General features: G+C 37.0%; 1 protein-coding gene across 1 annotated transcript in view; it reads right to left on the bottom strand.

The window, feature by feature from the left end:
- Positions 1 to 1,680: 1,680 nt before the first annotated feature.
- Positions 1,681 to 26,824, bottom strand: part of BBS9 (Bardet-Biedl syndrome 9) — a 324,493-nt gene continuing 299,349 nt past the window's right edge. The window contains exon 23 of the mRNA XM_084282162.1: positions 1,681 to 2,158. Coding sequence (XP_084138288.1) covers positions 2,118 to 2,158 — 41 coding nt within the window. The 3' untranslated portion in view covers positions 1,681 to 2,117. The remainder of the gene's footprint in view (positions 2,159 to 26,824) is intronic.

Here is a 26,824-nt window from a genome sequence, read left to right as displayed (position 1 = left end):
TCACATTCAATAATAATAATTATGACAGAGTAATATATTTCACAAAAGTCTCACAGTAGTGTGTTCTCCAGCTAATATTATACACATATAGCTTAGGATTCTTTGGTCCAGGATTCTACAACATAATGGCACTTCTATGGCATGGGAAAAAAAAAAAAAAAGTAGCAGTGGATTTTTCTAGATTACCTAGTAGCCACTGACAAGAGAACAAAAGAAGATTTGAGATATATAGTTAAAGTTTAAGCCTAATAGCTACAGTAATTGATTAATTCTCCATGGATTTTCCTTGGTCATTGAGGTGTGTACAGAAACTACAGGAGATTATTTTATTGTGTAATTTTCACAACACAGCAGGATACATTTACAATGGGTTGGTTACTGCCCTCCTGACAAAAACCATGGGGGAGGGATCAGAGTGAAGAAAACTCAGCCAGCAGAATCCCTCCATAACAAGCAGGGGGTAGGATTTTTCCTTCCTGGGAAAGAGACAAGATTTTGTGCACCACAGTTTACAGATATCTGAGGTCTCCTGGGGGACAGAGTCATTTTTATCGGCAACCCCTGCTCACTTCAGACCTAGAGGTATCAGAAGCCATACCCAGTTCCCTGGCCACTTGGCTCCATTTAATGTTGAAAAGGGCTCCGTGAAACATGATTATATCAAGTTTACTGAACCAGAGCAGGATCAAAGGGCTAAGAAGCAGATGCACAATTGGTGCAAACCAGTTTAGTTTTTGGGGGTGGATACAAAGTTTGAAAGTAAACATGGAGCTGATGAAAGTTGTTGGCTTAAGAGATCCTGAAAAATGTCTCCTTTTTATCTACAGATCAAGTCTGGCACAGACCACAGAAACTGTCAACAACCCTGCCAAAAGAGCACAAATGTGAGTTGGAGGGACCTTTACTATGGCTAGAACAGAAGTTGGTGAAACCAAGATGAAATTGGGATGTGCAGATACATGTAGTTCATCCAATTGCATCCCCGAGAAATTATGCTGGGGTGCACTATATTTTCTGTATTTGCAATCCAAAAAACAAAAAAAATGCTCCTAATTTTTTATGAAACAACAACAACCAAGAGAGACCTTGTTCAGCTGTCTTTACTCTTGACCCATGTATCAGTTATCTTCAGTTTCAAATATATTTTACTGATACTACACTCAGCTCACTCTTACAAACTCAGACATAATCTTGACACTTCCAAACCCTAGGCCATGGTTTGCCAAGGTGTTTGGGTTGTCTCAGTTGTTGTCTCATCACAGGCACCTTGGGTGGACCTGACTTTCAGACTGTAAATATTCAGCACTTTCTAAAAACTGAACCATCTAAGCCCCTCCAACTGGATTTGTAAAAAGTAAGGCACTCAAAAATTGCTAGTTACTTTTGAAAATCTTACCCATAACCAGAACAGGCTGACTGACAGGAAAAACAGAAATCACAGGTAATCATAAAAAGATCCATCTGTTGCTGTGCTCAGGGTACTTACAGTGTAAACTTTATTCATGTTCATAGTGACATAGTTAATGGCAAAAGGGTTTGCCCTTTATGTCCAGTAACCATATTTTACTCTGTATCTCTTGAGAGCAGGAGTCTGTATAAGCAATGAGAGACAGGGCACAGGGTGGGGAGGGTGGGTAGTTGATGGATTACCAGTTTTTCTACTTGTGGTGAATTCAGCTGTCTGGAATTGTGAATGTTAGTACAGGAGGAAAGGAGATAGTTATCTTTTGTCAAAGCTGTGATATAACAAATGTATAGTTCAGAATATCTTAAAAAACAGATAAAACATATCCCGAAACAAATGTTGCTTTTAACTATCTGTAAACAGTCTTTGATCAATCAACAGAAGCCTTAGAAGGACTGATGTATCACAAAACATAACACAACATCCCTACCACAGTTGAGTAAGTGCATAAGCTTTGCTCACAGAAAAGGATGCTAGCAGTTGGCAGGAAGACCCAACCAAAATGACTAGAATGGAACTTTTTCATATAAATTAGCACAGTCCTCTCTTTCTGGAGGCTGCAATCAGGTCAGAATAAAAAGGATTGGTACTGCTGTCTTATAAATGCATTTGATATCAGATAGAAATTCCTCCTGAGGGTTATCTTCATGTTTCATGGCTTTTCTGCTTCCTCTGCTGCATCCTCAGACAAACCTATAAAGGAGAAAAAGATGCTTAAAAATTCAGTGTACTTAGCAACTGCATGCACTATATTGTTGATTTTACTTGTTTGTAAAAGCTTTGGTTATAGCTGGAAGAAACAATTTATTACATGCAACATAGAACAAGAATGCGTAAGTTGCAAATTCAAGCACTCACAAGTTTAGGAAATACACAAATTAAGACGATAAAGACAATTTCATATCAGCTCCTTTATGTATATGACAGATGATGCAATCTTTAAGTTTTAAATTCTGGACTACTCTTAAATGTGAAGAAAAACGGTAGAGAATAATCGGACATATGATCTGACACATCGTTCTCCACTTGATTTTACCTTCACCTTTTTCCAGGTAGAACTGGCAATACAAATTGCAAAACAATAGAAAATTAGGCTCCATAAGCTAATTAATAAGGATTTATTTTATTTTATTTTATTTTGTTTTAATATTAGACTAACACTATGGGCAAGGGGAAAATAGCAAAACCCCTGTACAGAAGGTAACTTCTACTTTAAACCAGAAACATATGAGTTTCCCATCTTCAAATATCTGTGCAAAGGTTAATCCATCTTTGACTGGATATTAATCTTGGCAATAATGAACCTGATAAAATCAAAAATTTAGGTAGAAAGTCATAAAAAAGTTGCTTGAAATATTTATGGAGAAAAGGAGCAGTGGGTAATCACATAAATTTTTATATGCACATACTTGCATAGATTAATTAAAAGTGATTATTTAACCCACTGGTTTCCTATATGTTTGCTATTGTTTTATGCTGAAGATGATTTAACTTAAATCCTTTTCAAATGAACATAAAGCAATCCAAAATAAATTGGCAGTATAACAAAATAACATGTATGAGTAACACACAATTTTATGTAGTATTTTTTCTAATGAGACATCTCGGAAGAAGGCTGAAATCTCTACACACACAGTGAAGTGAAATCACCCATCAGGTCAGCAGGAGAATTAAATCTGACTGTCCAGGTCTTCTAAACCCAGGATAGTTCACTGACTGAAGGCCCAATTGCCTTCGTAATCATGTTCACACAGAATTTAGCACCAACAATTTACATCATTAAAAGGGGGGGAGTGGGGAAGGGAAGTGTTAATTTAGATCCATGCAATTTCACATGAATAAAAACATAAAAACATTTTTTTTTTGTTTGCTTGTTTGTTTTATTTGTCAGGGGTTTTTTGCACCATCATTGTCTTCTGGTGCTTGTGGATATCAGTATGTGCATGAATGGTTTTCATGACTGCTGGTAATAAGTTAAACAAATTTTACCTCAAGTCTTGAAATTGAAATAAAGAGAGGCTAACAGAGAGGCCAACAGAGAGCAGATCAAGGATAAAATTGCCAAGATACAAAAGACTAAAGCAATAAAATTTCAGTAACAGCTGGAAGCCTAAGGCCCCCAAAGGACAATTAAAAATACCATGTTAAGAGCTGACATGGGTTTACAAAGGTCAGCCCTGAAATGGTAGTTCCTTTGTTCAAAAATCTTACTGCATAGCACATGCTGGGATGCCAAAGGGACCAGCAGCAGGTCCCATCTTGTTTCATTAATGATCTAGAGGAAAGAGGTAGGTAGCACGATAATGAAATGTGTGGATTATAAGAAACCCAGATGAGCTACAAATGCTGGAGAGGAGAAATAATTATTGCTCCAGGACCTAAGAGATTAACAATGCTGAGAGAAGATGCATAAGATACCATATGAAATACATCATGAGAATAATCTTAAACAGATGGTTGCTGAGAAAAGCCCTACAGAAGTAGCACAGTGGAAAGAGCTGCAGAAGACAGGCATTTGCCGTGAAATAGGCCACGTAGCTCAACGTACTGTAGAACCACAGAAGCCACTGCAGAGCCCACAGTGAATACTGCTCCTGACTATACAGCTTTATTGAAATCACATCTGCAGCTGTTTACAGTTCTCTGTACTCCTTAAAAAAGACATTGGAGAATGCCTTACTTTCCCACCACAATCAGGGAAGAGAGTTTGCAAGAGTTTGGAAACAGCTTTCTGCACACACTTCCTAAAAGCTGGACAGACACACAAATAAGAAACAGAAAAGGGCAGCATGCTTACATCAGCAGTTTGCCTCTGAAGAGGATAGGCAGAGATTTACCAGACGAAGAGACACTTACCTGTGCATTAGCATTGGCCACTGAGTTGCACACTTCAAGATGTGCAACACTGCTACTGCACAGTGCCCTCAATATCAATGCAACTACATTTGAGGACTTGCAAGAGGACATCTGAGAATCTTAACAGCTGGAAATTAAGGAAGGAAAGATTTAGAAAAAAAAAATAGGGGAGGGGGCGAGGGGTGGGACATGGACCTTTTCCTTTAGTAGGCTGAAGCTGTAACATATTAAAAAATAAAATTTAGCTATAAAATTGTAAAGCAAAAATAGTTATTGGAGATGTAAAATAGTGCCCAAGATACTCTTTTCAAAAACTGGCATTTCCATGAGATGGACTTCTTAAAAATACATGTAATTCCTGTGTCTATTTCTGTAAATTGCTATGCCAAAATGGTCAATGTGAATGGCTGTTTGCAAGCTCATGAAACACAGTGGATCAACTAAACCTAATGTGTTAGTTGTAATTATGGGCTGGCAGAACTGAAACTTAGGGCAGGATTTACCTCAATTTCACACAGCTTTTTTTTATAGTATCTGACAGCACTATACAAAACTTCAGGTAACCTGGTAATACTTCTGCATGGATCAAAGAACTACCACATGAGTAAACTGTGGGAGCGGTGAGCTGACACAAGGTATAGACTGCAGCTATTTTTATTGTGTAACTCTAAAATGGGAGGCAATATGAAAACATAGCTTGCAATAATGAGCCTCCCCACCTCTACCCTGTATTTTTCAACATGCCATATTTATTAGTCAACTAAGAGAACAACATAAATTTTGCACTGATCTAACAGGCATATGCTAAATTATAGAAGGTCATATGACTAAGAGAGGTTTATTATCAGTATATTCCGACAAGCTTAGGCAGATCCTAAGAAATACTTGGTATAAAATTAAGAATTTTGTAGATTAAGGCCCCTGTACCTCATTTCAAAAGAAACAAAAAAACAAACAAACAAAAAAAACACTTTCGTATGTTCTTATGCCCCCATAATTTCCATTAGGAAATTCTCAGTGTTTCATTTTATAGACCATGCAAAAATTCTACCAGAATAATACTAGTATGAACATACACACACACTTTGACAAATGTGTATTAAAGGGATAATATCTCTATCAACACAGTTATAAATTGGGAAACTGTGCTTTTGGCAATAACCATGATAAACTAACCGTTCTGCAGTAGGAAACCCGAAGAGTTTTTGGAGAAAAGTTTTCAAAATTAAGTTAAAGTACATGATTGAATTAATATCCTGATTAGCAACATGAGATTACACGTATCTGAAACTAAAAATACATTACACTTTCATCCACTTAAATCCCTCATATTATTATTTTTTTTCTGTATTTATCAATCAGAGCACATTAGCACCCTTATGAAAGCAACTTCTATAAACAAAGCCATGGAATATTTCAGTTGTGCCAATTCACCTTTAGAAAAGCATGATTAATGCACACATATTGCTGAGTCACAGAAAGTTCATTTGTAGAACAAAATGTATTTTTGAGCCTTGAAAACTGAGAGAAAGATCTTAGAAAAACAGTTACAGTGACACAAACACCAAAGACTGCTGAAGAAAAAGCAAAACAAAACACTTTACTGGAGTTATTATTCATGCAGCTAGAGGGGAAAAATAAAGAACATTTAGAGGGAAGGATGATATTTGAGTATGATGGCAGAAGGGAGGAGAAAGGATTGTTTTCTGTAGTCATAAATTGTCCATACTAAGCATTATGGTGTAAGGTTTAAAGATGTTCAGGTCAAATTGTTAGGCAATGGAAGAAACTACCAGGGAGGTGGCTGAGTCAAGGATATGAGAGGTTTGTCAAGACAGGGTAGAAGAAATCCTAGAGGGGATTAGTGAAGAGGAAGATACAAAGGCTTTCAACTGGATGACCTAAGGGATCTTCTCCAGTCATATCATTTATGCTGCTATGACTCATCCTAAGGAGAACATTTTGGACTCTCATGAATTACTGGCTGAGTTTCTTGGATACTATTGTACATTAGTCTACTCTGAAGCATGCATAAAACTAAGTCAAAGTTGGCTTTGAAGTGTTTAATCTGCAATATTCAACACTTCCCAGTCTCTGTTTCATACTGTGACTCAGAAAAAGGGCTGTTATAACAAGTGAACTAGAAGTTATTTTGAGTTCAGATTAAGCTAGAGAAGGGAGGCACCACTTTCTTCAGCTCTTCCCACCTAAAAGAAAAGAGGAAAAAAACACCCCGTCTCATGGCCTGCTGGTTATAATTGCTATTTCTAGATCAGACATAAAACAACCTTAGAACAAACTACAGATTTAAAGAAAGTTCTTAATAAAATTTTGGATGCAAAACTAAATGTTACAAATGATCAAAGTTAATAGCTCTTTTTGCTTTTTTGTTAACAAAAGAAGACAGATTTTTCCCATCACCTTCAAGTCATATTTCTGGAAATCATGATAATGTTCTTTTTAAGAACTCCATCTTTTCACTGCTAATAATTTTGATTATCATTATAAACTTCTTGAGGAAGTATATATAGCTTCCCTTTTCTTAGCATATAATCATTATTCCATGGACACTATCCAAAGTGTTTTTCAAAAGGTTTGAGAAAGTAACAATATCTTGCTTATCCCAGTTTAGCTTGGAATGCAAAGGGATTAGTGTGAAATCATTGACTCTAATGTGGTGGTGAAGATTGATCATCGTGATGGACAAGCTACAAACTTTCCTACAGTGGGCTTTAACAGGAGAAACTGGATTTGATCAGTATTCAGTACCACTTTCTGTGGAATAATAAACTGAGAGTGAGCTTTACCATTCCCTCCCAAGCCACCAGTGAGTCACTGATCACAGCATACTTAATTTAAAAATTATCGGACTTCTGTATCTGAAGGGGGAGTGATGGTAGACAAATGAGTGGGAAGCATGAACTGAATCATTCATTAAAGAATTGTGCAAGTAAAAGAAACTTGCTTTTCATTTAGGAAGTGTGACTGAGAGCAAAGAGTTCATTCAGTGAACTCCTCTTTGTCCTAAGGGGCTATATACATCACAGAATGGATAATGTGAAACAACAGTTTCCATCACTCATTTTTAAATATGTCCTCTACTAACTGCAATACAAGTCCAAGCTACATGAAGCTAGCAACAGCTCAGTTTCTAAACTGATGAAAAATAGCAGGGCAGCCCTTACCCTGAGTTTATCAGGGGCCTACTCACACAAAATTTTATAAACCTTGCTAAAAGCTTTCCTTTGTCATTCTGACTTAATATTAACATGTAATAGCAGTATAACACACAGGAGATAACAAGTAATGAGGAGGTAACATGTAAGAACAACAGAAACATTTGACAGCTGTCCACAGATTATTTTTTTTAAACCAAATTTTAAATGCTTTACAAAGTTCTCGTGTATTCATGCCACTTGGCAGTAGCCATCAATGGAGAATCTATACTATAGATATGGGCATATAGCAACTCAGGTTGAATGTGAAAAGGGACATGTTAGGAAAAGTGACAAAGTTCCTTCCCAGGTAATATCTTTATGTTCCTTTGTTTTGCAAAGCATAGCAAATAAATATTCCTTTCAATTATTTTATTCTGATAACAAACTGTGGTGTGCTTGTATTGTATAATACTGTTGTCTTTAATTTTCATTACATCAGATTTTGTACATACACATATACCCATAACAAACCCCTAATACAGAATTTTTTATTGAAAACTGCACCACCTAAAAAAGAATTAGAGCTGCCAACAATGGAACCAAGGAACGAACAAGTAGACTGAATTACTGCTCATCTGTTTTGGGAAAGGTAAGGAGGTATGCACCAGTTCACAGATCTTAGGACTATTCAAGTACTCAACCTGTAAATGGTAAGAGATCAGACTCCTACACTTATAATGTTGCAAAGTTACTATTTATTTATTTATTTATTTATTTATTTATTTATGTCCTTCTGCTTTATATTTGAAGAAAGCCTAAGACAAATTTATTTTATCCAATGCAAAATTAAAAAAAAATTGAACATCAGGAAAAACAAACAGAGATATGACCAAAAATTCCCAAGGAGCAAAGTTGCTTCTTCTAATGATCATAGTGATTTTATTTATTTATACATAATATATAATAATATAATATATATATAAAATTGTGAATAAGTACTTTTTAGAATAAATGAAGAATTATAAAATAAATAAATAAATAAATAAATCTAGCTTGCATTCTTAGATACCAATATGGAGAGAAAAACAAAAGGAATGGGATCATGGTTAGTTTGAAAAAATGCAGAGAAACAAAAAAAAAAAAATCAAAAAAATCCAAAGATGATTACAAAGGAAACCGAATATGCTTGCACGAAGACGAACTGCATAAAAAGCAGTTACCTAACATGAAATAAAGAAATTAGTCATTACACTTGGCTTACCACAAACAGCTATCAAGTGCTAGACAGTCTTCTAGGAAAACTTGCAAATTTTTTATTTTTTGAGAAATATTTGTTTTCATTTGGAGATGATCACAAGGAAAAGTTACAAATGACATTTACATTTCAGCTTGAACAGGTACTTCCTACCAGGAAGTGAATCCCTAAAACTGAGTTTGCTCCTCAGTGGCCAGTTTCTTATTAGCTCCTGTAGTTTCTTACTAGCTCCTTTTGTAGAGCAGTAAACTAATTCAGCAAATTCTAAAGCAAATAAGCACAATACAAATCTAATACTTAACTATGGCCACACAAATGTCAATGGTTCAAGTTATTTTTCATCAAGCCTACATCTCATTCAGTGCAACTGAAAATCCTACTATGCATTTCAGAAATGGCTCTTTAATAACTTACTCCTAGAAAAAAGATATTTGAGCCATGGACATTCAGATTAGACAGATACTCTGCTACTGTATTAAAAAGAGAGTCTTGGCATAGATGCAATTCTTTGCTTTTTCCTGGAGAGAACTAATGCCACAGTAGTTGGTCTTCCACCTACTTGCTTCACTGTGACGTGCTTTTGACTTCTCAGACAGAAAGATTTGCCAGTTGACCATTAAGAAAACCTTTTTCTTCCCAGACAAGTGTTCATCATGACAGATAGGAAAAACTCCAGGGGTAGGCTAGCTTTAGGGCAAGATTTTCCACCATTTTCATATGAATGGTAGGGGATCCTGCTCCTGGAGACAGCCACCCAGTGTCTGCCTGCAGGATGATCTAAGATCCTTCAAAGATATGAAATATATAAATAATATGTATATATACACACATACATATGCTACATTTTCTACTCCTATATGCTGGCTGCTGTTAATATTTTCAAACATTCATCAACTACCTTTGTAATTTCAGCTAATACTGAGCAAACTTTTCAGCTGAGATAATTTTTCTTTGAAAAATGCAGATGCAGGTCAAACAAACCATTTGTCAAATTCCTGCTGAATATTTCAGATCAATGTGACTGTAAAAATAAAAGTTCTTAAAGCTTTTTGATACTTTCAAAATCTTCTGGATTATCACTTCACACTGAAGTATCATAAATATACTGCCTCAAATTTATTTATTAAAAATAATAATAATAATAACAGATCCCATATCTAGGTGGAATACTTCACTCCTTGAGAAAAAGAGAAACTTAAAAGAATCATTGTTGGTTGTCATATAATATTCATAATCTTTTTCAAAATTAAAAACAAAAACACAAAAAACACAGTTATTCACAGAGCTCTACCCTTGTTAGTGTACTTGTGTCTTAAATAAGTCAAACTAGTGCAATTATCTCTTTTGCATGATATAAATGTCAGAATGAAGCTTTCAACAAATTTAACTACAATATATACACGCCAAGTACATTATGCAACATCAGCCTCAGCAAAACATGGAATTAGTAGTATTTTAGATTTACAATGAATTTTTTATTATTTTTTTTAATGCATAAGTCTGATATAGACATGTATTTAGAACCTATGCTGTGCTTCTTTTACAAATATAACATCAGTGGCCACAGAAATTACATAGTCTCCTCTTTCTCCAGTAGAGACTTACTATACTTTCTTTATAACCTCTAGAAAGTTAGCCCTTGACTCCTGAGTACCAGAAAGATACAACAAAACAGAAGAAAAGCCAAAAGAACTGTGCAAATAATATTGTGATTTTGTGGAAAACATAAAAGAGGGAGGGGAGAGAAAATAGCTAAAAGCAAAGTGACATTAACAATTGTTTAGTGCAATGAAGAGATACAAAAAGAGGATCAAGAAGATGAATTCAAGGAAAGGAATATTCATCCTGCTTTAATGCCATGTATTCTCCCAAGGGAAATGGTGGAAGCCACATGGCTTATGACATTTGCAAATTAGACCAAGTACTGCAATGAAGACAACTATCTGGCAGTGTTGGAGAGATGGTCAAGCTGATATAACAGCAGGTTTCCATTTCTAATTCCTATTATCATACAACAAATCTGAGGTGCTACAGATTCCTAAGTGTTTTGTAATATTCACAGAAACATCAGATTTTGCTTACCATCAAACATTCAGCAACTGAATACTCTTCAGTATGTTGTTCCTTTTAACAATGGAACATTACAGTGCAAATGATAAAATCATATTCAAGATTTCCACGGATTCCTCTGGAAATAACATACTGCAGGACTTTACCATTTGATGTCATTTTTCCTTTAGAGTCTTGTGGGAAAAAGGGCTTGGTAGGGAGGAAGGTTTGAGGGAAAATATGTTTGGAAAAGAAAGGAAGGAAGGAAGGAAGGAAGGAAAGAAGGAAGGAAGGAAGGAAGGAAGGAAGGAAGGAAGGAAGGAAGGGAGGGAGGGAGGGAGGGAGGGAAACAAAGGAAAAGGAATACTTTTGTGTAATACTTTCCAATCTTGAATTTCACACATTCCTTTTAAGCTGCACTATATGAGAAAAATGCTCTAAGAGTTTTTTTCCACATGCAATCTTTTGATAAGTCTTTGTGTTGGCTGAAAAGCAAAGGAAAGAAATTAAAAAAAAAAAGTCTATATTAAAGTAACAGATGATGTTTTGTTTAACTGGACACTTATTAAGCTTCTCTTTCATCAAAAATCTGTATCTGCTTGTTTCATACATTTAGCCAAAATCATACCTTTACAAATGCAAAGAATGATTAGGAGGTAGAGGTGTCATGTAATATAGTTTGTAATTTTCTTCTGATAACTATTCTTAACAGTCTTAACAGCTACTATTATATCAAAGAACTGTGTTCTAATTCCCCTTATTTCTATTACCTTTCCACTGATAATGGTCTTGTCTCTTACAGATGGAAGTAGTTCCATCCCCTGTTATGTTCCTGGCTGTTTCCAGGCATATCTTGGTAGTAGTAGCTAGAATGGCAATTTCATCACTTGCAATGAAAATTGTAAAGCTACTCAGATTTGATGACCCATTTAAGGATTCCCTAAGGCCAAAGTCTCTGCATTTCTGAGCAATGACTAGAAATTTCTGGGCCCTCCATCCTAACACCAAAATCAGCAGAGCCAGACGGAGGGCAGCACTTTGTAGGCCTGAGCCTTTTAGCACTTCAAGAAAGACTGGTGGAAGCCAACACGCCTGCATCTAAGGCTTGGAATGATGAAAATAACAGTTTTAAATGTTGTATGGATTTTCTCATAGTCTCAGGAAGCAATAAAAACTAAGTATAGTCAGACTGTAGGAGAGCAATATAGCTTTCACCATTCTCAGTGACTTTAGGGAAAACAAGCTCAACTTTTATAGACAGGCAATTCAGTATTACAAATTTTAAGAAAACTGCTATGGGAATTCCACAATAGACTCAGTTTATATCTGAATTACTGTTTTCTGCAAAGACACTGTTCAAAATAAGAAATGTGGCCTCATGTAAATGATTTGGTTTGTTTATGGTGCAACGCAACTACCTGTCTTAGATCGCAGGCTTCTTCTTGAACTGGACATTAGTAATGCAAGGAAGAGCAAACAATTTCATTCTGGTGGTTATGTAATGTTAAGATTATTTACTCATTGATTAATAAGGTGGAGTGTTTGAACAAAGCTAAGAACTCAAACAAATTTATTTTAAGGTAAAAGGGGAAAGGAAAGATATAATGTAGTAAACAATTGCCACAAAACACATTCAAATATAGTGAGGAGGAGATCTTTTGTTGTGCAATGTTTTAATTCATCAATCACATTGCAGTTCTTTCCAACTTGAAGTTTAGAATCATAGAATGTCCTAAATTGGAACGGATCCACAAGGATCACCAAGTCCAACTCCAGTTTAAATAACAGAAGCTTAGAACATTTAGAAATAAATTGCCAAATCCCAACATAGTCAAAGCATCATGCTGCAAATAGTCATTTAAAAGCAAACAAATAATTAATTTAAGATCAGGTACTACAAACACTTGCTGTAGTTATACACAAATAACTCCACTGAACTTAAGGAATCCTATGGGAATTCTCAACCATGTAAATGCCTGCAGAAGTACAGTCTAATTGTCACACAAAGTTTTTAAGATGGTAGCTGATTTTCTATATATCCTGATACGAGCAGTATAACGTTATCAATTACAGAATCACAGAATCACAGAATTTCTAGGTTGGAAGAGACCTCAAGATCATCGAGTCCAACCTCTGGCCTAACACTAACAGTCCCCACTAAACCATATCCCTAAGCTCTACATCTAAACATCTTTTAAAGACTTCCAGGGATGGTGACTCCACCACTTCCCTGGGCAGCCTGTTCCAATGTCTAACAACCCTTTCAGTGAAGAAGTTCTTCCTAACATCTAACCTAAAACTCCCCTGGTGCAACTTAAGCCCGTTCCCCCTCGTCCTGTCACCAGACACGTGGGAGAATAGACCAACCCCCACCTCACTACAGCCTCCTTTAAGGTATCTGTAGAGAGCAATAAGGTCACCCCTGAGCCTCCTTTCTCCAGGCTGAACAAGCCCAGCTCCCTCAGCCGCTCCTCGTAGGACTTGTTCTCCAGGCCCCTCACCAGCTTCGTCGCCCTTCTCTGCACCCGCTCAAGCACCTCAACGTCCTTCTTGTAGCGAGGGGCCCAAAACTGAACACAGTACTCGAGGTGTGGCCTCACCAGAGCCGAGTACAGGGGGATGATCACCTCCCTAGCCCTGCTGGTCACACTGTTTCTGATACAAGCCAGGATGCCGGCTATCCAGCCAGTTTCTAACCCAACGAAGCATGCGCCAGTCCAAGCCAAGAGCAGCCAGTTTCTTGAGGAGAATGCTGTGGGAGACGGTGTCAAAAGCCTTGCTGAAGTCAAGGTAGACCACATCCACAGCCTTTCCCTCGTCCACCCAGCGCGTCACTTTGTCATAGAAGGAGATCAGGTTCGTCAAGCAGGACCTGCCTTTCATAAAGCCATGCTGACTGGGCCTGATCGCCTGCTTGCCCTGCAAGTGCTGCGTGATGACTCTCAATAGAATCTGCTCCATGAGCTTCCCTGGCACTGAGGTCAAACTGACAGGCCTGTAATTTCCCGGGTCTGCCCTCCGGCCCTCCTTGTAGATGGGCGTCACATTTGCTAGCCGCCAGTCAACTGGGACCTCCCCCGATAGCCAGGACTGCTGATAAATGATGGATAGTGGCTTGGCCAGCTCCTCTGCCAGTTCTCTCAGTACCCTTGGGTGGATCCCATCCGGCCCCATCAACTTGTGCACATCCAAGTGCCGTACCAGGTCACCAACCAGTTCTTCGTGGATTGTGAGGGCCACATCCTGCTCCCCATCCCCTTCCACCAGCTCAGGGTACTGGGTATCCAGAGAACAACCGGTATTGCTGCTAAAGACTGAGGCTAAGAAGGCATTAAGCACCTCCACCTTATCCTCATCTCTTGTAACTAAGTTTCCCCCCGCATCCAGTAAAGGATGGAGATTCTCCTTAGTCCTCCTTTTTGTGTTGATGTATTTATAAAAACATTTTTTGTTATCTTTAACGGCAGTAGCCAGATTGAGCTCCAGATGAGCTTTGGCCTTTCTAATTTTGTCCCTGCACAGCCTCGCAACATCCTTAAAGTCCTCCCTAGTGGCCTGTCCACTTTTCCAAAGATTATAAACCCTCTTTTTTCTCCTAAGCTCAAGCCACAATTCTCTGTTGAGCCAGGCTGGTCTTCTTCCCCGCCAGCTCGTCTTTGGGCACGTGGGGACAGACCGTTCCTGCGCCATTAAGATTTCCCTCTTGAAGAGCGCCCAGCCTTCCTGGACCCCTCTGCCCTTCAGAACCGCCTCCCAAGGGACTCTACCAACCAGTGTCCTGAGCAGCTCAAAGTCAGCCCTCCGAAAGTCCAATACAGCGGTTTTACTGGTCCCCTTCCTGGCCTTGCCAAGAATAGTGAACTCCACCATTTCGTGGTCACTCTGCCCAAGACAGCTCCCAACAATCACATCCTCCACCAGTCCTTCTCTGTTTGTGAAGAGAAGGTCTAGCGGGGCGCCACTCCTGGTAGGTTCACTAACCAGCTGCATCAGGAAGCTATCGTCCACGCTCAATTGAGTACTATCAATTAATGACACAGAAAGATGTCTCGAATTTCCCAGATTCAGCAGTTGTATCTACATAACAGAGAAGGAGCTGCCTTTAGAGCTGCTTTACCTCTGTTTAGCTGCTCGTCTACCCAAGACAGCCTAAAGATGGTTCAGTCAAACTTGAAGTTATCCTACCTGGCAAGGAAACTCACAGATCTCTGCATATTCAACACTTCTTTCATACCAAAGCTGGTAAGACACACAAACCTATGCATGAAGACAGCATCTAGGCCACTGTTCTCTATTCTTATTTATGTAAGCAATAATGTATGCCTCCCCAAGAAGGAGGAGATCCAGGTTTTCAATATCCACTTTGAAGTCAGAGGAAGTCTTCCTCAACACAAATCTGTTCCTACTTAACACCTGATAGGACAGAAGTTTAAGGTTTACTTGTTGGGAGAATAGTGAACTACTAATGCACGATACATAATCATCTGCAATTCCAGTTCAGAAAGGTTCCTCCAAACACTTAAGAGTATGATCAAGTGAGATCAGCAGAACTAAACAAACCAGGTACGTGTTCAATTTGTTGGTATGATTTGGGTGTATGCCCAAGCACTTTCCTAAAAGAATCCAAGTTCAGCTTTAAATGCTTTCCTAAATCATTGATGAAACTTCTCTGATACTATAACACAATATTTCAACATATATTCTATCAGTGGTGATATCAATATCCTTATGTGTGCATTTCAATATTATTTCACAAATTTAAACTTGCTAGTATACTGACTTTGGAAAAATCTTTGAAATGTGACAGTGGGTTTGTGTATCATTCTTTCATTGTTTTTCCTCTCCCTTCCTCCTAGATTTTGCAGATGATCTCTGAAACCCTAGTATAAAAGAACTGCAGTGAAGCAGACAGAACAAAAAAAAAATTAAAAAATAAATTTTTGTTCTGAATAAAATATAAATGTTAATGAATAATGCACATACAGTAACAACAACAAAAGAAGATATTTTTGAATCCTTTTCATTTAACTGTGAATGTGTGACTTACAAGTAATGTAGTTATGGCTTTTTATTGTTATTTTTTAAATCTAGAAACCTGGTTACATCACCCAAGGAAATACCTAAATCATATATTACTTTTAACTCAATACAATTTTGCTTAAAGCTTTCTTTCTTAGGAAATGGATGCTTTTCTGTTTCCAAAATAATCTCAGATTAGTCCCTACTTCTACACACGTCATTTCTGATCTCTCACTGTGGGAGAGCTTTACAAAGGTCACACAGAGCTCCAAAACCTCCATTGGAGACTCTCAAGGTGATAGCTTGTGGGGAAAATAAATAAATAAATAAATAAATAAATAAAGTAGAGAAGTAGAGAGAAATGTTACTGAGACAGATTCTGTTGCAGCAAAACTGAAAACTAAATGCAGTAGACAAAGATTTTATCAAAATGTAGACAGAGGTAGTCCCACATTGCTTGTTGCTGGGATCTTGCAACATATTTCATGCTATTGCTTCTCTCCCAGTGTGTTTGCAGTTGCTGGTCTTGTTTCTGTAATGAGGGCTTTTGTTGCAAGAAAGGCAATATATATCACATGTAAAATGTTTTGAGAGGAGCTGTGAGTTAAGTTATAGATTATTTCTGCCTTTTAACCCTTACTTGGAATGCTTTGTAACTGTTTTGCAATCTGTCATCCGTGAAGTCACAGTCTGCAGCCCATGAAACTACATCAGACAGGAAAATAAACATAACCCTTGCAGCATCTTCAGCTAGAGGTGCAAAGATATGTTCATCTGCAAGAAATGGGCCAGCAGAAATCCATGACTGTGAAAGTGAAAACTAGTAGTTCAATGGTGCATGAAGATGAAAAGAAAAGGATCAAATTGTTGTTTTAGCAGTATTAAATTGCAGATGATGAACAAGAAAACACTAAAACATGCGAACAGCAACAACAAAAAGTGGACCAAAGTTTCAAATATGCTATTTTAAGGTAGTATCTACTCTCCTCTCATGCCTTTAGGAATGTAAGTAAGACGGCAGCACTTTTGAAATAGGTCCAGGTATTAGCAACTCACTTAATGTGTTGCTGTAAAACTACCAAGTAGCTTAGGAAAGACAGTTCCTTTAAACATGGTGGAATAGCCCGCTGGCTCACATATAACATGGACAGATCTTCTCCACCAAAAAGAAGAAATCAAGTTCTGCTGTTAAAAATGCTGTTTGCCTGAAGGATTCCATATGTGCTACCAGACTGAATCCCTGTGCAGTAGCTTGGAAAAGGATGATGTCTACTCATTTTTAAATTACAGATTTAAAAAAAGAATGAGTTACTCTCATATCTATCACACATCATGCATGGGATGAAAAATTAAATGACTTAATGCTTGTAAATCTAAGCTGGATCCTACTGAGGTACCTATCTTCTGAGATGCTGCAACACCACTTCCTATTCAAGCCAATGCTGTTTCAAAGAACTTCCTAGAAATGCTTCTAACACTTCTTTACCTTCCAAATTCTAGAATCAAAATGTTCTCTGCCTTTATTCTTTCTTTTAAAACTGATCTACAAATCTCTTTATCCAGCATGTGATGCCACCTTCATGTGCCTGTACCCAAATCCAGCACATTTCAAGCCTCGTATGTTGCGCCGTGCTCTTTCACAAGAGACGGAGATACAAGAAGGAGAATGATAAAGTCTAAATAAAGCTTTAAATAAATCATTTATCTTTGTGAGGTCTTTCTGTGCCCTTTTGGCATACTGAGCTGTAGATAGTGCAATCTGTCTAAAACTTTGGATAGCAATTTCTATAAATGTGAATAAATAATTTTAAGTATTTTGATTAGCTAATGGAAATAATACAAGGCTCTACCATATCTTCCTCAAATGCATGTGCTCATTTGTCCACAAAGCACATTTTCTACTTTCTTAATCAATGGGTGTTCAAATCATTACAGGTACTGGCAGTGGCTTCAGGGTGGGAGCAGAAAGTGACCCACAAAGCTCAATGGGATTATGAGTCAACTGAAGTCATAAATCAACAGCAGCCTGTAGCTGGTTGATTCTCCAGTAGGTGTTTCACTTCAGCCATTATTACAGATTGCCGTATGACAATACTGCAGGTTTGTGTATGCCTGCCAAAGTATATAAAAAATATCCAAACCAAACTAAAATCTGCCAGATTCTGAAAATATCATGTAACACCCTGCTCTGTATGTGTAACAGCATCCAAAGTAATGTTTGGGAGAGCTGACCACAACCACACCCATCCCTGTGTCTGCAATAGAGCCTGAAGTTTTTCATGGACAGCCATTGTACTTAATTGTTTAAAGTGATCCTTGGCTATTCGATTGCTGTGATTTAACACAGTAATAGCAATAATCCAGACTATGCTCAAACCAGCCACAGCACATCCAAAACTGTTTATTAGCATCAGCTTCTGCTTTACGAGCTATTTTCATTGCCCTTAATACTGAAGTTCCTTCTTTGGCACATCTGAATAGGCCAAGAACATATGAAAAAGAAGGCCTTGGTTTTTGTTTGACTGAGTATTTGATAACAGCACTTAACTGCACAATTTCTTCTTTAACTTCAGATCAGGCTGAAGCCATTTAAAATGCCCAGTGCATTGCAATTTTTAGTTCAAGACAGAACTGCATGCAGAACATGAGACGAAATCTGGCAGGTCTTCAAACTCTCTGTCAACTTCAAAGCCATCAAAATCAGCTTCCCATGTTCACCATCTTTAAGCAGACTGTCAGACATATCAGACTCAGGATTTATGGTTATATCTTCACTAAATCTAGTCTTTGAGCTACTACTTTCCAACTGGTAACCAAGCCCCTTTCTGTATACCTTCAGAATAGAAAGCTCATCATTGGCAGTATATCTGCTCATATTATTCAATGAAAATAATACTTTCCATGGACTGGAATGACCTCTTAACATATGAATTTAATTCTTCATAACATTCTAATTCACAGTAACCGAATGCATAACTTAATACTTCCAATATCCCAAAAGTCAACATTTTATCATGCAATCATTAAGGTTAGAAAAAGGAAAGGATACTTCCCTTTAAAAGTAGATTTTGGTTTTGTTCAATAGAGAAGGCACATGAGTAATATACAACATAACAAATTATTTTAGAATCATAGAATCACAGAATATTGAGTTGGAAGGGACCCACAATGATCACTGAGTACAACTCCTGACTCCACACAGGAGTTTCACCATGTATCTAAGAACATTGTCCAAACTCTTCTTGAATACCAGCATGCCTGGGGGCACAATGACTTTATCTACTGAAGAGAAAACATCTCACATTTATTTTCTTAATGAGTTATCTTTAAGATACTAAGAGAATATTTAATGAAAGCATTAATATTTTTATCAATGTTTCTATAAAACATACCCAACTTTTGTCTACTCAATTATAGCAGGTGAAAGACAGAAATAGCCCTTCATCTATGCACAATATGAATTATCATTGCATAGCATGATATGAATATCATTTGTCTAGGAGATGTTTCTACTGTAAATCCAATGCTTATAAAGACAGTGCAATTGAAAGCAGGTGGGACACAGAACAGAGGTTTCTCATCATTCTAAGCATATAGTTCAGCTCACTCACAAATAATAAAGCTTCTATGCTTATTCAGTCTTGTCCTTTTTGTAAAGCAAGGCCAGTCAATTGTGCCAAATAATATGTTGTCCAACTTGGACTAAACTGAGAACACTAAGCTCATTTTCCTAGTGAACTGTGCTGTACTTGTATGATTTCTACATTACAAGCAGAATATAAGGAAAGGGAATTAAAAACTTTCTAAAGTCAGCACTGTTTCTAATTTCTTATATTCTTGGTGAAATCTTAAAGGTTACTATACTCGAGATTAAAACTTAAAACGAACGTTATCACCATGATATAAAAACACCCACATGATAGTATATAATTAGTTAATCATGTGCATACTTATGTATAGTCACTCTGCCAAATTCTGCACTGTCACTATTGTTCATATTTGATCTGATAGCTGGAAGACATTCCTTAGACCGCTTTCTTTAAAACTGTAAACAGTAGATAGTATCATCCTTTATACACATTAAAGATTAACAAGTTGCTAATAAAACCTTTACCACATTCATTTTTTGCTAACTTAAAAGTAAGAAGAAGATAAAAGGGTAACTTGCATCTCATTATGTTGAATTGTAACAGTGAGAAAGTAAAACAAAGATAAAGTGGGAGTTTACATGGTAAATCTACTGATAGCTGAACTTGTTCAGATAAAATAAAAACTATAAATCAGTTTGAAATAGTTTGAAGTATTAAAAAGATCAGTTAACTTTCTGGAATCTTTCATTCCTTCCTTCTTACATTATCTACTTTCATAAACTTTTTTTTTTTTAATTTGGATCCTGGCTGGTATTAAGGACTAAGGAGTGAGAGTACGAATAGCTGTTTTCTTTGAAATCTGGCTTGCCAAGGAGTTAAACTGTCACCCAAGCCTGCAGAAGCAGCCCTTCTGAAATCCTTATATAACTTTGAAGGACCAAGAGGCTGCAATAATGAAATTGGGTGTGTTTTTTCTTTTGTTTGTTTGTTTTAAGTCTGGTTGTCTTGCACTGGAGAAATATATGCTCTGAACTGTGCTGAGGTCTGTGATTGCAACTCAGTTTTGAAAGTGGAAATTTTGCTTTATAGGAAATGTTGGTCTTTGCCATACATTTTCATTCTTAGCTATATCAAAATACAGAAGCTACCCCCCCCCCCCCAAAAAAAAAATAAAATAAAATAAAAAAAGTTTTAAAAGTTTTAAATTGGCAATGTCATTATAAAATGAATTGTGGTTACGAAGAACAGAAACAACAAAGTCTGGTTTCCTACGTATTTCTGTCAGATATTTACATACTCCCTCTTCCACAGTTTCCCCAGCTAAACCCACCTATGTCCCCTCTACTCTCACCTCACAATACCCTCAGCTGCCCTTCATGTCTAGTAATTTTCTCCAAAGCAGGACCTACAAATTAGGCTGGTTTTGAGGTAAGGTTGTGCTTACTTAAGATCACATCAAACACAACAGATAAGTGTTAAAATCATGTTTGAGCTTTCCCCCTAGTAATATGAACCTTTCCTTTACAACCCCCTGACAACTTCTGTGAATTTTTTTATGAAATTATTCAAGATGTCTATCTCTCTTTTAAATGCATCAAAAATTGGCCATGGGGGTTAAACAAAGGTGGAGTGAGAACAGGCAAATGTTATGATTACACAGAGTTTCAAAGTAGGTTAAAAAATGAAAGGCATTTTTCTTAAATATGAAGTAATTGGACATTTTAAAGTTATAATTTTGGGAGATTCTAGTTCAGAAAATCCAAATGTCCTATTTCAGTTTGTCCAGTTGCTTTATGTCGAGTAGAAAATACATGTATTTTCAGCTTGGCTTCCTGCATGCTATCCCTCTCTCTCTCAGAGACTTTGACTGAGGTTTCTGAGGAACAGAGCAAGCTCTGTCTCAACCAGATGTAGTGAACAGACTGGCAAGATCCCAGAGGATCCTTTGCACACTCCCACAACCTCAGTACCATCAAAGGGGTCTCCACCACACGTCCCCAGCACAGCTCTACCCTCCTAGGTAACTAGAAGAGCTATAGCCCCACTCGGGCCTTCTGGGCCTGGGCCTCTCTGAGGGCCTAGGATTTCTGCAGAACTTGTGGAAGATGATTTCTGTCGGCTGCTCCAGCTGCAATTACTTTAGTTCTTGTGCTAGATTATCTCCTCTTTTCCAAACATCAGACCTTGAAGCAAGGCTTGAACGATTTTTCTGCCACACCTGCACTTAAGGAAATATTCCTTAGTTGCAACCTGGAGTTACTACTTCAAGACTTATAGGCTGGAACAACAAGAATAATCTTGCCCAGTGGAAGAAACTTTTGCTGGCAGCAGGGAATGAGCAAAGAGCCAACACTTCCCTACAACAAGAAGGGACTGAATAATGGAAAGAACAGGAGCCCATAGATTGAGCACTTTGCAGTAAAGGCTTGCAAAAACAGATGTTCATTTTCAAGAGGAAGTAATCAGGTTTATTTTATTTTATTTTATTTTATTTTATTTTATTTTATTTTATTTTATTTTATTTTATTTTATTTTATTTTATTTTATTTTATTTTATTTTATTTTATTTTATTTTATTTTTAATGTATAGTTCTGGATGAAACACTGAACGAGAAGCCTCATCTTCACAAACATGAGAGTAGGATTCTTTACACTGCTACCACACATCCCTAGATTGCACCAAGCAAAGCAAGGCTTTGGCGGTGCAGTGGGGAAAGGAAGATGTGGTTATGCATTTTATATTTTATATTTTTTATATTTCATTTTTTATATTTATGCTTATATTTATGTTATATATTTATAATTATATAAAATTTATATTTACATATTTTATATGTTATATTTATATTTATATTTTATATTTTATAAATACAATATGCATTATGTATATATAAATATATAAATATTTTATATTTTTGAAAACTAATTCTTCTCTGGCCATGACTATGGAATAGGAACTCAGTTATGTGCTATGCGTCAGTCACTGGAAGAAGAGAGTAAAGATACTGAGGGTCTCAGCAAAGTGATTCTGGGTTTTATAAACTGGAAACCTGTGCTCTGCACATTGGAACTTTATAATGGAAAGGTCACTAGTTATTAAAGATCGGTGTTTTCTTCACTGGAAGGCACTGGCAGATAAAGCCCTCAGCGTTAGTGTCATAACATACTAACAAGAGTGGAACAATCTTCTTGTTATGAAAGATTAATTCTCTCTCAATAAAGAAATGGTGTAGCTCAGAAAGCCAGTACGTAGAGAGATGAGGAAAAACTGGGCATTTCTTCAGTATCCTAAAAATGCCCTTTCAGCTCACGAGGTAGGAAAACATGCAGTATGGGAACCTAGTTGCACAAAGTTGCAATGGTGTAAGATGGAAAGGGAAGAGCACAGTTTTATGCTGTTTCTGAACAACAGGAGGGTCTCTGTCACCTCTGATGGAGGATGTTGACCAAAGATCATGTCTGGTTGTGAAAACCTCAACCAGGTTTGAGAGCTGAAATGGCATACAAGAGCAGAGCAATGCAAGACGAAACAGAGCTCTCTGTGCTCTGGCTAAACTGAGGTAGCTGAATTCATAGTGTAAATGTAAAATTTCAGAAAAATATAATTAATCAACAAACTAAGAACAACACCAGGAACACAGTTATTCCACACCCATGTCACCTTTTACTAAAGCCTCAAGCCCTAAAACCATTCCTGGCAGCTGCTCTGCAGAAGTTAATATTAATAAAGACAGCAGCTTCATAATTGAGAAATGCATAGACACTGGAACCAGGTCCCCCGATCAGGTCATCTGTCTGAAAATCAACAGGCTACTGGTGCTTTGTTTCTAACCACTTCCTGACTATCATTTAGTGAAAACCACCTGGTTTGTATTTGATTTACAAAAATAAAAATAAACAATCTCCCCCAAGTCACAGCAAGAATATTGCACAGTATGCAGTTTGTGACCAAAGAGGCTAGGAGCTGAGGCAATACATTCTCTGGTACCTAAGCCACAGGTCAGGTTGGTCGCCAGCTAAGCCAGTATTTCTGGTTTGAAGCATTTGCCGAAGTCTCTCAAGCAATAAGAAAGATTTTTTCCATCACTGAAATAGAAAACCAAATTTAAGGACGGCTGTGTAAATAAAGAGGAAGTTCATTCAAAACCAGTTACCCAGAGGCCAGTTATTTCTGGAATATAAAGAAAATTGACCTGGGAAGTGGTCCTAAAGTTTGAAGCTATAATTGTACTGTTTTCCTTCAACATGAAAGTATACACAGGAATCAAAATGGCCCCAAAATATAAAAATTAAAGAACGAACTGATTTTTTTATGAGGTTTTGCTGTAGATGTAACTTATTTTTTATTTCGTTGTTAACTCTAAAAGGCAATTGATGAATTAAAAAGCTGAGGTACCTATTTTCTTCCTAGTAAATAATACGGTAATATTTTACTGCTTATAATTGTATATAATAATGTAAAATTGTAAATATTTTGTAAGTAAGACAGTCCCATCCTTTGTAACATTGTATGGATAACATAGACATTATAATTTTAATTTATCCACTTTGAATTAACTCTGGGATTAGTTCTTCTGACACAATTAAGCTTCAGGCTTTAAATAGAATCTGTATTCCAAATGCCTGCTTAAAGTTGCTCACATAGCATGTTTGCATAAAAATACAAGTTTTCTAACAAGCACTGAATGACAACACCAATAAGTTCAGGGACACACACATTTTACTGAATTTCGATAATCAAGTTCCTTAGTACTTTTTCAGCATGGTGATGAAAGCCTGAAAAGAAACAAATAGACACTTACTATCTCCAAAAAGCATATAGCAAGTATATTTAATTTACCTTGCAAACTGTGCAATTATTGCTCACTGATAGCAGTAGGATGGGGTGAGAAGAGGAAGAAACATTTCTGTTGACCACCTTCATATTTTCTTATGTCCCATACCTGCTGCACATCTGGTTCCCCGTCTATTGATTTCAATTCCCATTTTGCCAATACACATAGAAAATCTATTCTGTGACAAGGACTACACTTATTTTCCTGTTGAATAGTATGAAAATTAAACAAACAAACAAAACCAAATTGGTTAAGTTGCAGTTGTACATATTTGTATGTTGCCAGATACCATGGCACTAAACCAGGGAAGAACTTTCATTGAAACTTATGCTTTAGCATACATGTATTCTCATGTATTTCTGTGGCAATACTCACAAGTTTAAAGTTACCTTTAAGGAAAAATCTTTCAAAAAATACTTACATTAAAGGACAGGAATGGCATATATTGGACCAAACTTATAGCCCAATAGCCACCTTTACACAGTGACCTGAAGTAGATGTTTGGGTAGTACATAAAACAGAAGGCAAATACAAAGCAACTCCATGTTCTAGCATGCTGCAGCCAGAATGTTTCCTGAACTATAGATCAGTTTTATAACTCACTAGTAGTTTTCAGATGACTTTTATTTCATAAATTCTTCTAATCATTGAACCCATTTGTACTTGGGGTTTCTACAACACTCTGTTGGACGACATTCTACAGTTTACAGTCACATAGAAGGGTACGCTGTTATTTATTTATTTTTTAATCTGATTTCCTGATATTTCATCCAGTGGCTTTAATTTTAGTATGTTGAAAACCACTGAACAATCCTTCCTGACATCCTCCATGACGTCTACGATTTTCTGTCTCTATCATATCGCATTATGCCTCATTCATCTCTTCTGTTGTAGAAGAGGCTACCGTGAAGATCTGGTCTTTAGTTTAAACTTTACCCTTGGATCTGCTTCCTCCCCTTTCTTTGTCACTATTATTCACATGGACCACAACCTGCATCTCTGCACACCATTTTTTTAACAGGTATTGTGTCTTCACAAGTCTACTGCCTCTGCACACCATTCTCCTACTAAGAATAGGAATGTATACCTCTTTGGTTAAGTGGCCACATCTGGAGAAAACTAGTTTTTATTTCCAGTTGGACTCTCAAAAAGACTTCCAGTCATGTACTCCTCCCTCCCCCAGAAGGAGGAGAGAGCATATGTATGGATAACACTTTTGTTTGCAAAAGGCCCCATTGTTCAAGCAGGTGAGGGACATTTGAAACCAAGATCATGAGATTGCTTTCTTGTACCCTTCCAGACACCATGCCTTCACCATCACTCCTCAGGTGTCAAATTCTTGCCAACAGAATGTCCTCATTCATGACTGTCACAAGTACAAACAGGAATAACAGAATTAATTGTATTCATAACTGAACCTAATCCCTAAACTGTGACAAAAAACATTTGAATTATCCCTTGTCTGTCAGGTCTGTGTTCCACTTCCTTTGCACATTCCCCACCAAAGAGGGCAGAGATGAGTAGAGTAATTTAGTTGTGGGAAGCTGCTGGCACTGGAGGAAGCTCCAGCTGAGCTTGTAATGGAAACCACCTGCCCCTTGGTTATGACAGAACAGAATTTTTCATTATATTCCCTTTATAATTCTTGAGAGAGAGAGAGAGATTTTCAATGCCATGTTAAAAAAGGAAAAGGTGGTTTGAAAGAATATGTGTGTATGAAGCATGTTTAAAAAAAAAAAAAAAAAAAAAAAAGAATACTTTTTAAATGGTACACCCATTTGGTGTACCATTGGTTTACTAACCCACCAACCATTTGGTGTTGATGGGTTATTAAAACAAAATATATACAAAGGGGATGCAAAATGTGATGGAAAAGGCAAAAACAGAAAGGAAGAGTTATGCAGCAATTTTTTTTCATCTCAAGATAATGTCATCCTTGTAGACAGTATGAAAGAAACTCCTTCTGCTTTCAGTAACTGGTGTAATCCTAATCTATGAATGTCCCAGCTCAGGTTCCCAGAGCAGCCACTGGCTTGAATCCTTTTCCCTCTCTCCACCTCAGTTATGTTTTCTCATCCGGATAAAAGTCATGCTGGGTATGTCCAGAGGTAAAACTCCATGAACTGCTACTCTTCAAAGCAAAATAGTTGCAAGCAGATATGTTTGTATTCTACATTAATTAAAAAGTAACTATTCAAAAATGATTTGTTATCTAAGATTTTAGTGGAAGTTGATACAAACACTAAAAGCATTAGCTCAAGTGTGAATGGAAAAGCTGAATAAGCTATCAGAAAAGACGTTCTATCTTTTTTGGGAACATTACATAATTGGTAAGAGTAGTAGTACCTTGTGCTATGGTCTTATAAACTCATCTGGGATGGGTCACTGTGGTACCTGAACAGTAAACATCCAAGGAAGAAAAGCTGCTGACAGTCCACAATTGATAACAAAGAAGATGGCATACTCTTTAAAAAATCAGTATCCAATCATCAAGACATGAAAAGTACCAGAGGCTGTGTTTATTAGAGGAGATAACTCATAGAATTGGGCATCATGGCGCTGTGAGTTATGTTATGGTTAGGCAAAGATCATTTGTG

The sequence above is a fragment of the Netta rufina genome, assembly GCF_964035555.1.
Source record: "Netta rufina genome assembly, chromosome: 2".
In the NCBI taxonomy this organism is placed as follows: Eukaryota; Metazoa; Chordata; class Aves; order Anseriformes; family Anatidae; genus Netta; species Netta rufina.
Note: the sequence above shows the minus strand (reverse complement) of the source record. Positions and strands in the feature narration are given on the sequence as shown.